Consider the following 15,109-nt stretch of genomic DNA (forward strand, 5'->3'; position numbering starts at 1 on the left):
TTTTTAAATCTTATTTTCTTTCCAGTGTTTAAGGTTGGTAGTTTCTATTCTTCTGTTTTCCAATTTGCAGACTCTTTCCTCTATCTTCTCTACTCTGCTGTTATGTCTTCTGTTTGCTGAGACTAGGTATTTCCTTGGTGAGGCTTTTAATTTTTTCATTGTTTCAAGTATTTATTTATTTAATTGTTCATTAAAGCATTTTCATCGAATAATTCCAGCACATCTCATCTCATTTTTGGCATCTACTGATTGACTTTTTTCCTTCAATTTGTTATCTTCCTTGTTCTTGATATGACTAGTGATTTTCAATTGAAAGCTGGATATTTTATGTATTTTTATTAAAATGAATAGAAATTATATATGATGGTATACTTCCTTATTAAAAAGGAAATGTCTCATTTAACATAACTAAAGCAAAGATGGAAATCATTAGGCATGCTGAAAGCAGCAACTTTTAAGTGTCAGTGCTAACACGTTGGTTTTGAAGAGATTATCTGTGTTTTGTTATAAAGAGTAAAAAGGAAAAATGTCTGTAAGATGCTGGAAATGATGTCATTAAATAGTATGTCTAAAAGACAAGATACAATAAAGGATTTTATTTTTTTATTTTTAGTTCTTAGGAAACTAAATCCTCATACAAGATGTACATCTGTTACTTGACTTTTTCATATTCAGCATATACAAGTTTTTAGAGACACATTGTATGTGTAGGCTGCCAGGAACCATTTGCCTTCCCCAAATATTTGTTGGAATGTAAGGCATTGTGCAGAAAGTTTAAAAATGAGTAATTAAAACACAGTGCTTGCCCTCAATTCAACTTGGCAAGTGTTGAGTTTCTGCTGGGTGAAGTGGAGTACATAGGCCCTGAAAAAATGCTGACATGAGATCTTTCCCTAAAAGACATTACAATTTAATGGAAAATACATATACAATTCACTGCATTTTAAAGTTAAATTCTTTTAAAAATAGTAGATAGGGTATAGTCTTGTAGGAAAGAGAGAAAAACTACATTTGCGTGTGTGCATGCTAAGTCACTTCAGTCGTGTCCAACTGTTTGCGACCCTATGGACTGTAGCCTGCCAGGCTCCTCTGTCCATGGGATTCTCCAGGCAAGACTGGAGTGGATTGCCAGGCCCTCCTCCAAGACATCTTCCTGACCCAGGGATCAAACCTGTGTCTCCTGCGGCTCTTGCACTGCAGCCAGATTCTTTACCACTGAGCCACCGGGGAAGCCCCCAAAATGGGTTTATATAGTAATAGAAGACAGTATAAGCACAAAGTATTTAGCTCATTCCTTTTCTCAAATCCTCCAACCCAGTCTTTCCCTGTTTACTTTCGCAGACTACCTTTGTCTCCTGGGCTTCCCTGGTGGCTCAGAGGTTAAAGCATTTGCCTGCAATTCAGGAGACCTGAGTTCGATCCCTGGGTCAGGAAGACCCCCTGGAGAAGGAAATGGCAACCCACTCCAGTATTCTTGCATTTGTCTCCTACTACCCTGAAAAAATTGAACCTATCAGGTCATTTTCCTTCAGCTGTCTTCTACCTATATACATAATTTTTTAATCCAAACCTATTCTCATCATATTTTTCCCAGACTTGGGAACAAGGTTTCCCACCTTAGTGCTCTGACCTTATTTCCTCATATCTCTTTCAGGATCTTGCTCCAGCAGTTACCCGTTTTCTTTCCTAAGTCTTCAATCTTTTCATCATCACTGGCTCTTTTCCTTCAACCTATATATATGCTCAACAGTCTCTCACCCTAAAAAGACTTTCCTTATCTCAGTAAGCCATCTGGTCCAGTCTGTTTCCTTTTCTCATGCCTACCTCTGAAAACAGTACTCTGCCTTTCCTTATTGTCTCTATTCTGATAGTCATAATGACTTTATATAATAACTTGAACACATTTATGAACCTTGAAATGTTTACAAATAAAGAATTAAAATTTATTTTGAAAGAGCTAGGAGAAGGTCTGTAACATTTGAAAGAGCTCTCATCCCTTCAGATCTTTGGTATAAAGAAACACAGGGAGAATAAACTCAACCAAGTTTAGCCAAATGCAATACAGATAGAAGACTTCTATTTCTGTTTCTGTCATTGCCCTTTTCACAGAAGAGGCTTGTATTATTTTGGTGCTTCCGAAATGGTTTCAATCAGTGGCTACATGTATATGACTCCCCAATATGTATCTCAAGTTTGTTTATTTTTATTTCCAGTTGTTTTCTGGCCATTTTCCACCTTGATGTCTCATAGGTATCTCAAAGTCAGTATTCCAAAACTAAACATTTTTATTCCCTAAGGTTTCTTTAGCACCGCACTCACCAGTGTTTTCTACCTCAGTTCTTGGCACTGTCCCACCCAGTCAGCCAGGTTAAAAACTAGGAGTCCTCCTTTGGGACGTCCCTGTGGTCCAGTGGTTAAGACATTGCTCTTCCACTGCAGGGGCCACAGATTTGATCCCTGATTGGGGAACCAAGATCCCACATGCCTTGCAGCATGGCCAAAAAAAGAGGGAAAAAACAACAACAGCTAAGAGTCATCCTTGACTCTACCCTTCTTCTCATCCTCACACTTCACCAAATTCTGACAATTTTAGTTCCTAAATATTTCTCAGTTTTTGCTGACCTCTCTATACCTTCTATTTGCGCTCAATTCTAGTCCTTATCTTTTCTCACTGAGCTATCACAAGAGCCTTTTCATTAATACACCACTTCCAATCTTCACTCCTCATAGTCATCTCCTTTATAGTATCTCAGTTCAGTTCAGTTCAGTCGCTCAGTCATGTCTGACTCTGCGACCCCATGAATCAAAGCACGCCAGGCCTCCCTGTCCATCACCAACTCCCGGAGTTCACTCAAACACATCCATCGAGTCGGTGATGCCATCTCATCCTCTGTCGTCCCCTTCTCCTCCTGCCCCCAATCCCTCCCAGCATCAGAGTCTTTTCCAATGAGTCAACTCTTCTCATGAGGTGGCCAGACTACTGGAGTTTCAGCTTTAACATCATTCCTTCCAAAGAACAGCCAAGGCTGATCTCCTTCAGAATGGACTGGTTGGATCTCCTTGCATTCCAAGGGACTCTCAGGAGTCTTCTCCAGTGCCACAGTTCAGAAGCATCAATTCTTTGGTGCTCAGCTTTCTTCACAGTCCAACTCTCACATCCATACATGACCACCGGAAAAACCATAGCCTTGACTAGACGGACCTTTGTTGGCAAAGTAATGTCTCTGCTTTTGAATATGCTATCTAGGTTGGTCATAACTTTCCTTCCAATGAGTAAGCATCTTTTAATTTCATGGCTGCAGTCACCACCTGCAGTGATTTTGGAGCCCCCCAAAAATAAAGTCTGATACTGTTTCCACTGTTTCCCCATCTATTTCCCATGAAGTGATGGGACCGGATGCCATGATCTTCGTTTTCTGAATGTTGAGCTTTAAGCCAAATTTTTCACTCTCCTCTTGCAATTTCATCAAGAGGCTTTTTAGTTCCTCTTCACTTTCTGCCATGAGGGTGGTGTCATCTGCTTATCTGAGGTTATTGATTATAGTATCTAGCACTGCATTATTTAGTAATGTAGCTACTAGCTACATGGAGCTATTGAACACTTGAGATGTGCCTAGTCAAATTGGTATATGTTTTACATGTGAAATACAACCTGAATTTTGTAGACTTTGTATGGAAAATAGTGTAAAAGATGTCTGTAAGAATTATATATATTATTATTGATTATGCATTAAAATAACATTTTAGTTATATTAAATATATTATTAAAATTATTTTTACCTGTTTCTTTTTAGCTTTTAAAATATGATTACTAGAAGATGTAATATTATGTATGTAACTCTTCCTCCAGCTTTTCATGTATCTGGCTCCTTTTTACTACCCAGATATCAACTTAGAGATCTTCTCTGCTTGTACACTATCTATCTAAAGGAATTCCACCAAAATCACGCATGTCACCATGTTCTTCTGTTCATGGCACTTTTCACTATCCAAAATCATCCTGTTTATTTGTGTATCTGATAATTGTCTATCCCAAGTAAGTAGTAAACTTCTTTGGGTAAGAAATTTGTCCACTGGTGAATTAGATTCATAACTGTGTACATGGTGTCTAGAATAATACCTGGCATTTAGTAAGTAGGTGTTCATTTGTTGAATGAATGATCTCTACTCTTTGATATGGCTCTCTGCCTCACAAACCTGATTAACTCAAGACTTAACTTTCAAGACTCAACTCAAGTAGCACTTCCCCCAGGAAGGCTTTCCTGGCTGTTTCCCCTCCTGCAAGTCTTAACCTGTTGATTCCCTCTGTATACACAGTTCTGCAGTTACACTTACACACTGTGCTTTTGTTCATTTTACATCTCTCCTTGTTCACACTTAACCCTTAATAATTCTCCAGTATATTTCTATTCTCTAAAAATATACCTGGTTACCCAGCAGACAACAATTTTTCTTTGCAGCTGATCTAATATATGTATATAAAACACAGCTTATAGTAGGAGACACTCAGTAAACATTTGTTGAATGAGTAAATGAATTCCTGTGTCCTTTATAAAAACAATATAACAACATTAAACACTTCTTTAAATCATTTATAAAATATCAACACCCTATTAGTAACTGTTTTCTTTAGCCCACTTTCTTCCTTTTTCTTTTAGTTTAATTATACAAGTAAAACATGGATATGTATATATCACTGTAAAAAAACAAAATTCAAATAATACATAAATAAAGTTAAAAATGAATCCCCTTAATAATCTTACTTTCTTCATCGGGGATAGCTACCTCTGTCTTTTTCAATTAACATAATGTTATATGCAGTATGAAATAGTAATATATGCATAGTTTTTAAATTCTGCTTTCCAGATACCTTGGAAATATTTTTAATATTTCTTAATAGTTTGTGGAGTTTTTTTTTGAGTTGAGATGGTCTTAGAGAAATGGTGCTGTCTAGTAAAAAATAACTTCCTTTGATTAGGATTCCTATTACTAGCTTCCTTATTTATCCTTAGGCCTAGTGATTTCCATTTTGTCTGTCATTTTAAGATTATGAATTTTCTACCATCACAGAGTTGAAAAGAGGTAGAGTCTGGATTCAAACCCAGATCTTCTAACATCAAACCCACCTATCTTTCCACTTACTGACTGTCTCACTGAACTTCAGCTTTCTTAACTTTAAAATGGGAATATAATGTCTGTCTTGGCTGTTCTAGGATACATTAATAACTACCTAAGGAGGTATAACACATGTGACCTCAGATATTAACTGAAATGTGTTTAAAGATCACAGAAGTTTCTAGATCCACTAATTTTCAGAGAACCATGTTAGTCTCATAATTCTGTGCTTTGATGTTTTTAGGTAATAGGAATAGAACTAGGAATTCGCTAGATGCCAAACTCATAACTCAGCTTACCTATATAGGTTTAGGCTTTGAAAACAGTGTCCCCAGTCTGTTTTGTTTCCTTGTTTAATTTCAGATTAAAAACTAGTAAGCTATTACCAGAGTAGAAAGGTTTTGGTTGAAAGAACACTGTTCACTTTACATACAGTGCCACATTTTCCATATTTAACATGCTGGCTGATTCTTTAGACCGCATGGACTGTAGCCTGCCAGGCTCCTCTGTCTGTGGAATTCTCCAGGCAAGAATGCTGGAGAATTCCCTTTTCCAGGGGATCTTCCCAACCCAAGGATTGAACCCAGGTCTTATTGCAGGTCTTTGCCATCTGAGCCATGAGGGAAGCCCATATTTAATATATCCTTCATGAAATATTGCTCAGGATGATGTCCATATGTGATTTTTCCTGTTTTCTCTCCTAGCAGTTTTCCTAATATACTCTTTTGCTTTATTCTTCCTGTGAAGCCTAATAGGTACAAAACTCTAAGAAGCTTATTTGTTTTAGATTCAGTAAATACCATTACCATCCACGTGTCTGGTATTAATTATGCTTCCAGTATGGCAGGTGTGTAATAGAAGCTTAGGGTAGAATACCAATGACTTGATTTTCTGTGATTCTGAACATTACTAAAGTGGGCTACCAGAGTTAGCCAACAGAGAATTAGATGTAATTGCTTGCCTAAAGTGATAATATCTTCCTGATACAATCCCTGAATACCAATGAAGGCAGATAATTTCAGGGAGACACACTCCTCATTTAGGAGATGGGAAAGATCAAGTAAGGGTGATAATTAAAAAGAGACCAAAAATATAGCATTTGTAGTCCAGGTACATGTTAATCATTGTTTGAAGAAGTTCAAAAGATAAAAATGACTTATTCTAAAATACAGTATTAAAATATTTTTTAAGTCAGTGAGTCCTTATGTATGTTTCATAGAAACTTCATAGAAATAATATGGGCTTAAAGGAAGGCAATTTAGCCCATTGTCCCATTTTAAGAATTAAATTCTAAAGATGGATAAGTGAAAAGTGAAAATGTTAGTCACTTAGTCGTGTCTGACTCTTTGCGAGCCCATGGACTGTAGCCTGCTAGGTTCCACTGTCCATTTAATTTTCCAGGCAGGAATTCTGGAGTGGGTAGCCATTTCCTTCTCCAGGGGTTCTTCCCGACCCAGCGATCAAACCAAGATCTCAAACCGAGGTCTCCCATGTTGCAGGAAGATTGTTTACTGTCTGAGCTACCAGTGAAGCCCATATTCTAAAGACAGAACTTGTATTTAAAAGCTAAAAGAAATAACAGAAAATTAGCACATTATTTTTAGTTTCATTATTAATTCCTTTTTCTGTCTTTTTCTCTGTTGCTCTGATTTTGAAAGTATGATGAATGAATTGTATTACATTGCTAAATTTGCTTTATGCTTTACAAACCTTAGTAGATGAGTTACAGATATTTTTTTATGCAACCATGATGCTAATTATTGAAAATATTACTCAGCTAGACTCTATGTCTGTATATAGAATGAAGTGAACAGGTATGTCAGAACATATATGACTAAACCTATGTAGTAAGTAAATATTATGTTAAATCTTTTAAATTGATATTTTGTATAGCACCATGTTATAGAACAGATATTAACCCAATTTGCTTTTGATGGAGAAAAGTTTTGTAGAAATAGTTTAAACCTTAAAATGTGTTTATATCCAAATTTGACTGTTCATTAGAATCAGCTATGGGCCATTTTAAAAACTTGTATTTCTGTTCCCTACCACTGACTTTCCAGGAGAAGAATGTGGTGTCCTGGCATGTTTAAATAGTAGCTCTCGTCCAGGAATGGGGATGGGGCACTGATTTGCAGTGTTTGTTGATTTCCATGGTGTAAATACAGACTGCCACCATAGCCAATTTCAAGCTACGAAGATGATTCACGTGGAATGTTGGGAGATGATGTATAGTATTTCCATTATATAGATACAATAAACATATATAACCTAAAAGAACAAATAATATCAAATTTTAGTAAAATAATTAGGAAGTGATGAATCTGAGTTTTCATTGCCTTTGTTTTAATATAGCAGATTATAAGTTTATGTAATTTAACTTAAAATAACTGTGTTTAACAACCAGTTTGCAAAGTTTTTGAAAATTTATTAATCAACTCGTAAAGCTGGTACAAACTGTTGCTAACAACACACTGGAGCTCAGAGATAACTGTATCTTTTTTTAACCAACTAAGTAGTTCTGATGAAAGCAACCTGACAATCAGGTATTTTTTCTGAAATATGGATCTAATCCTAAGGCACAAGAAAGCATTCCACAGTCAGACCCAGAATGTCTTCCAGCCTCATTTCAAAGCATACCCACTCCCCCACATCTTCTGTTTCACCCACACTAGACTTAGATTACTTGAAGCTTCTCAAAACATGCCTTGCACTTTCCCACCCTCATGCCTTTTCATTAGTTTCTTTTAGCCTTGAATAGCCTTGCCTCATCTGCCTGACTTTTGCAACACTATTTATTTATCCTTCCAGAAATAACTCAAATGCTGCTTCCTCTTATTTCGTACTTTTGGAAACAGTCCCATTTCTCCTTGATGTTCTCATAGTACTTTGCTTATTTTATTTTGAGCTCCAATTATCATTGATAACAAATGGCCGTTTCAACTAAATAGATTATAGATGTTTAAAGGGCACCTTTGAATAATATTGTACTTAATACCTTAATATATAAAATGATTAATAAGAACTTTTTGTTTGTTTGCTTGCTTGGCCGTTCTGTGAGGCTTGTGGGATCTTAGTTCCCTAACTAGAGATTGAACCCAGGCCCCGGCAGTGAAAGCACCAAGTCCTAATCACTAGACCACCAGGGAATTTCTAGCACTTGTTTATTTTAATAGGAAGGATTATGGATAATGCATGATACAGCCTTTACTTTCTAATCCTTTGGGAAACTAATTGAAATTTAAACTTTTTTTGAATTAGATGACACCTTTTTTTTTTTTCCTGATGATTGAAGACCATTTAGTAGTAATTATATACCGATGCCTTATAGCCAGAAAACAGAAATAGCATCATGGTAACTTTAAGACTTATCAAAGAAGAGTTTCATTGGAGAATATACAAAGCACTGAAGAGTGAAAAAGATAACGTTGTGTATTATTCTGATTTAGTGCACTTTATAGTGTTGTCTGTCAGCTTAAAACCCTCATAGCTCAGTTGGTAAAGAATCTACCTGCAATGCAGGAGACCCCTGTTCGATTCCTGGGTTGGGAAGATTCCCCTGGACCCACTTCAGTATTCTTGGGCTTCCCTGGTGGCTCAGCTGGTAAAGAATCCGCCCGCAATGAGGGAGATCTCGGTTCAGTCCCTGGGTTGGGAAGATCCTCTGGAGAATTCCATGGAATTGTATAGTCCATGGGGTTATGATGAATCAGACATGACCGAGTGACTTTCACTTCATCATTAAATAAAATCCAAAAGGAGCAAAAATATCATGCTTTGCTTTGTGGTTTGAGAGAAATTTGCTTTCATATATGTTAAAGATACATTCCTTATCAATTGTTGCTTTCTAGCATTTTATCTAGAATTAAAATTACCTGTTTTCACAATAAGTATTGATAAGATCTAAGTATAGGAAGGAAATGTTGTTCTAAAGTAAAAACAATCCAAGAATTCCTCACAGTAGAAGCAGCACATCCCTTGTTAATGGTGTTTCATACATTTTTTTTTTAATCTTTGACCCAAAGCTGCCACCTGATGGCAAAAATTAAAATGACAACTTTTGTAATATTCTAAACCTCCATCACAGTTACTTGAAATATTATGTTTTCAGCGTTGAGCCTCTAAATTGTAAATGCACTTTTGTATAAATTTTGTATATTTGTTGAATGTTTGATAATTATTTTGAATTTCAGATAAATCAGATTTATTACTTAACTTTTTTTAGATGGGGATCCTACTAAGGAGATTTATTTAAAATCTATTTATGGAGCTGGAGGAAGAATCTGTTTCTTAGTTAGCTTTACTTAATGAAGAATTTTACTCGAATGTAGTGATTTTCTCTTTCCCTTTTCTTTCTTCAGAACAACGTCACTCAGACACCATGGTGTTCTTTTATCTGTGGATCGTCTTCTGTGTCATCAGTTCCTGTTATACCCTCATCTGGGATCTGAAGATGGACTGGGGTCTTTTTGATAAGAATGCAGGAGAAAACACCTTCCTCCGGGAAGAGATTGTATACCCCCAAAAAGTATGTACAAAGAGTGCTTGTATTTATTTTTAAAAAAGAAAAAAACACAAAAATAGAACACTCAGGTATATTACAATATATACCCAATACCAGCCTACTTAAAATAATTACCAAAAAATGCTAATCCATTCAGTCAGTAAAAATGTACCAGATGTTAACTGTATTCTGGGTGCTGTAGGAAATAAAGTAAAATTCTGGTTCTCAAGAAGGCTATAATCTATGTTCTAAATAGGTAAGTAAACAGACTGCAATATAATGTAATAAAGACTAGAATAGAGGAATAAATAGTTAAATATCATTTATGATTTGTTTTTTAACATGCAGTTCCCTATGTCTCATGAGACTTAGGGAGAAGCCTGGTGGGCTGCAGTCCATGGAGTTGGCTACAGTGTATGGGGTTGTGAAAGAGTCAGGCACAACTTAGCGACTATACCATACCTTATGTCTCAAATGCCCTCTTTCCCCTTAGTTTACCTTGCAAATTCTTGTTCCTTCTTTTTATTTTTAATTTATTTTATTTTTTTAGCATTCTACATCAAGCTGCTTATTTTTTTTTTAATTGTTTATTTATTTTTGGTCACGCTACATAGCATGTGGGATCTTAGTTCTCCAGCCAGAGATCAAACCCATGTCCCCTGTATGGAAGCTCAAAGTCTTAACCGTTGGACTGCCACGAAAGTCCCTTGTTCCTTCTTTTTAAAAGTTAGTTTGTTCCTTTCTCTAAGAAGCCTTTCTTATTTCGCCAAGCATAATTAGCCAATCGTCCTAGTCCCATTTTACACTATACAAACTTCCAATTATGGCAGTTATCACATTGCATTTTAATTACCTATTTAGGTATCTATATCCCTTACTATCCAGCATAGTCCCAGGCATACAGTATACAATGTTTGTGGAATGAATGAGTGAATGAATAAATAAATACTTGACTGAATGAGCAGTGCTGTAAGCACAAAGGAAAGAGGTGTGCCTGACTTTGCTTGGGTACATCAAGAAGGCTTTTCTTGTCATTTATTTCAGTCAGTTTTCTTAAAGTTTCGATTTGATCCAAAAATACATGGATAATTACTTGAGAATCATTTGAGCACCTTATCTAAATTATGAATGAAAGGATGAGAAGGACTGAATTAAAAAGTCAAAAGACCAAAAGTATCTTTACTCAGATATTGAAAGAAATTAAACAATGAATTGGGAATCCTTATAAGTAAATTCTAACCCCAGCTCTGTCATTAATGAGCTATATAACTTTAGACAACCAGACTGCAGTGTATTCTATAAAGTAGGGTGTTATACTAGATTATCTCTTGATCCTTTCCCAATCCTAAAATTGTGCCACTAATATTTTTTACTATGTCAAAATGTCATCAATACTTCAGAACTGCACTTTGAAAAATGTGTGACTGTGTAATATGTAATTGGTGCTTAGGGAAGGCTGTTTTCAAGTGTAAGGATTGAAAATAAATGATAGACTAAATATGAATGATATGTTAGTGTAACTTCATCTAAACAAATGAAGGCAGAAAAGGAGATGTTCATTGACAGTGATTTTTAAGTCTCATTTGAAAAGAAAATCAAAAAAAGTAATGTTAAGCACAAGTCAGAGACATGTGTTCAAGAAAAGATGGCCTTGTGTTCACCAAATGCATGTGCCTTTCCTCCTTGTACTGTTCTTGCCTTACTGAGAGATGTAATGCATTTCTATCTTATTATGATGATTGCTTTGATGAACTATTTATATCTTTACATAAATGTTAATCTGTTCATCCCTTAAGTACTAACTTTTTTATTTCTATGTAATAAAATTAGTTAATAGAATCTTCCACTTTCTTTGTTATTACATATTTTTATGACCCACTTTTAGGGTCATAATATGCTTTTGTACATTAGGCTTTACAAATATATAAGAAAAATGTCCTAGAAGATCACCATACCCCTCTCAGCTTTAAAAGGGCAAATATTAGAGTTAAATTTATTGTGCTAAAAAAGGGAAGAAGCTATATGTGAAGTTCAGTGGGTCTTCATTTAAAAATTAAGAACACAGCTATATGAACTTCAGTAAGTTCCTTGGCATTAACAGTACATACTGTTGAGCACCATACCCAGGTCCAGGAAGCATTTATGTTATCTCCATATTAAAACTTAACTTTTCTGTATCTCTTGACCTCAAGTTAAGTGTATTCCTCCCCAAAGACTTAATTTTTGGTAACATCAGCTCCCACATCAGTCAACTGTGGATCAGCTTGATTGGCTCTTAAAGGCATACAAAATTGCAGCTTTTCATCAAGACACCTAATAATGATTTCACTGCATGTGGATTTATCCAAAAATTACATTAGCGCTGTATTGAATAGCTGGGGAAAGGGACAGAGAGATATGTTACTGTGTTTTTAAAAATCTTCATAAAATTAATCATAGTAAGCAGTGAATAATGTCTAAAATTGATTAATCAAGATATAGCAATATACACACATTATTTAGAAATGTGGATGATAAATGCTCAAAATTTGAAGATGTTTGCCTCTAGAGAATAGGACAAGAAGAGGACTGCTGTTTCTTTTGTTTAATAGCCTTCTAACATGACTGATTGATATTCCTTTGCTGACATTCTTTTAATAAAATAAATGCTATGACTTAATACGTAGCAGTTCTAGTTCCCATAAGATGTTGTAGCCTTTAAATACATATTTTAAAGAGCTGGATATCCTGAGATGAAGAGAAAATCCATGAATTATAGTTCCGGTCAGTTGGCAGTTTTTGTGCTTAAGACTTCGTGTAGCTAAAACTGAAAGAATTAGTTAAGTGCTTGTCTTCCCCATGTGGAAATGGGACATCCCTTAAATTTAATTGTTTGTGAAATCCAAGCTTCATGTTATTTTCTGACATCAAAAAAGAAGGAAAAACTTTTTTCAAATGAAGGGTAAGGCAATTTGAGAATAAAAGCACAAATAACAAAGTTAGTAAATCTCATATTTTCTAATTTGAACTGTTGAGCCATTAGTGTATCACATACATTTTAGAATGTCATCTCAGTCAGCTCGAGGATCTCATCTGGTTTGTATTTCTGGGGTCTAGAAGAGAGCCTAGTATACAATATGGGAATGAAGTATTATTATATTTGTTAAAGGATCACTGAAATTCAGTAAAACTTCATTTTGAATATTGTCCTATCTATGAAAAAAAACTAAATTGGCGAAGTCTGTTAAAACATAGAACTCTTCACTCCTTTTACTCACGCTTGTCAGCATGACGTGTGACTTGTTTACTGTGCTAGGTGTGCTTGTTTGTCAGAAACGCGACGGTCAGCTTACTCAGTTTGCTTATTATCCCTCAGGCCTACTATTACAGTGCCATCATAGAGGACGTGGTCCTGCGCTTTGCTTGGACTATCCAGATCTCAATTACCTCCATGACTTCACTGCCTCATTCCGGGGACATCATTGCTACTGTCTTTGCTCCCCTTGAGGTTTTCCGGTAAGCAGACTACTATAAAGTTTATCAGAGATTTTTTTTTTTTACCTAAAATGTTACTCAATACTTATAAATTAGATTTTATTAAAAACTTATACCTGAAAAGCTTAAAATTTCCAACTTTTCTCAGACTTCTCATCTGCCTCAGTATTGGAAAATTCTGACTGAAGGACTAAGAGATTAATTCTTACAAAGTTACGCTGATGATGACTTTTTTAGAAGCTTTTTTTAAGAATTGGACTCCATTCGAATATCCAAATGACTAATGAACATATGGAAATGTTCTTTACATGATTAGTCACCAGGGAAATGCAACTTAAACCTACTTTTGAGATACAGCTACTCACCTGTAAATGCTAAAATGAAAACTATAGACACACCAAGTATTGATAAGGATATAGAACAATTGGAATTTACAAACACTGCAAGTTGGAGGAAACTAGTACAATAGCCACTTTGGAAAACTCTGTCGGTATCTACCAAAGCTTTGCATGAACTCCTGGGTATATAGCAAACAGAAATGCTGACCTAAGGCCACAAAGATCCGCATACAAGAATGTTCACAATAATATTATTTGCAGCAGACCAAAGTGGAGACTACCCAAGGGCCTAGCAATATTAGAGCAGACAGATAAATTGTGATATTTACACACATGCAAATCTATTCGGTAATGAGAACAGAAGACTAAATACAAAAACAGGAATGAACCTCACAAAGCAAAGTACTGAGCAAAAGAAGTCAGCTACAAAAGAATATGTCCCTGTACGAGTTCAAATTTATGAAGTTCAAAAGCAGGCTGAATTTATCTGTGGTATTAGAAGTCAAAATAGCATTTGCCCTTGTGGGACAGTGAGTGGAAGTGACACCAAGAGAACCTCCTTGAGTGGGGAGTAAGATGCAGTAATGTTCTGTTTCTTGAAATGTGTGTTGATTACACAGTGGGTTCAATTGGCTAAAATTCATTATGCTGTGCCCATCATACTTGTTCACTTCTCTGAATGTGTGTTATACTTAATAAGTTTTTAAATTAAAAAAAAAATTGAGCTCCATTGGAAGGGTTGTGAGTAGAAACAGGGACGTAAAAAGTCTTAGAACAGAAATTAGAATTAAAATCTTTTGAGAATCATATTTTGCAGTTTAGCAACCTGGGTTATTTAGCCCACCTTCTCAGTAGAAACAATGAAAATGCCAGATAAATTTTTTTTTTTTTCAGATAAAATATTTTTTTAATCTTCCTAAAAACATCAGTGATCTGACACGATAGCCCAAACTCTTAAGTGAAGGCAGGTACCCCATGATAAGCAGACCACGAAAGCTGATTTTGCACTAAAGAAATTTGCCAAAACAAAAGACTTTGAGATTCATCTGTGATAGCCAATTCAAATTTTTATGTACCTAATATATAGCTTGAAAATAGTAAAATGAAAGTTGACATTGCTAGAATGTAAAAGTAGATAAATTTATAATTTTAGAGGAAAATGTTAGCATACTTTTCTCAGTATAAACAAGTAATCAAGTAAACAAGCAACAACTTCCTGGTGCCTCAGTTGGTATAGACTCCACCTGCCAAAGCAGGCGACACGAGTTCTATCCCTGATCCAGGAAGATCCCTTATGCCACAAAGCAGCTAAACCTGTGCACTACAACTATCGGGCCTGTGCTCTAGAGCCTGCAGACCGCAACTGCTGAGCCCACGTGCCACAGTTCCTGAAGCCTCTGAACCTTAGAGCCCGTGCTCTGCAGCAAGAAGCCTGCACACCGCAACTGCAACTCGAGAGTAGCCCCTGCTTGCCACAACTAGAAATGCCCACACAGAAATGAAGACCCAGCACAGACCAAAATAAATAAAATTTTAAGAAAACAAGTAATCAATTAACCAACTTGACCTAATTGACATATGTAGAGCATTGTATACAACCTAGCTACTAAATACAAATGCTTTTAAATACACATGGAACATTCACCAAAATTAACCATGTGTTGGGCTGTATAAAGGA

General features: G+C 35.8%; 1 protein-coding gene across 1 annotated transcript in view; it reads left to right on the forward strand.

Annotated features, from left to right (window-relative positions):
* The window catches only part of XPR1 (xenotropic and polytropic retrovirus receptor 1), a 208,427-nt gene that overhangs the window by 182,223 nt on the left and 11,095 nt on the right, over nucleotides 1–15,109 (forward strand). Inside the window, exons 12-13 of the mRNA XM_018060672.1 lie at nucleotides 9,477–9,643; nucleotides 12,975–13,114. Coding sequence (XP_017916161.1) covers nucleotides 9,477–9,643; nucleotides 12,975–13,114 — 307 coding nt within the window. The remainder of the gene's footprint in view (nucleotides 1–9,476; nucleotides 9,644–12,974; nucleotides 13,115–15,109) is intronic.

The sequence above is a fragment of the Capra hircus genome, chromosome 16 (assembly GCF_001704415.2).
Source record: "Capra hircus breed San Clemente chromosome 16, ASM170441v1, whole genome shotgun sequence".
NCBI classification, from domain to species: Eukaryota; Metazoa; Chordata; class Mammalia; order Artiodactyla; family Bovidae; genus Capra; species Capra hircus.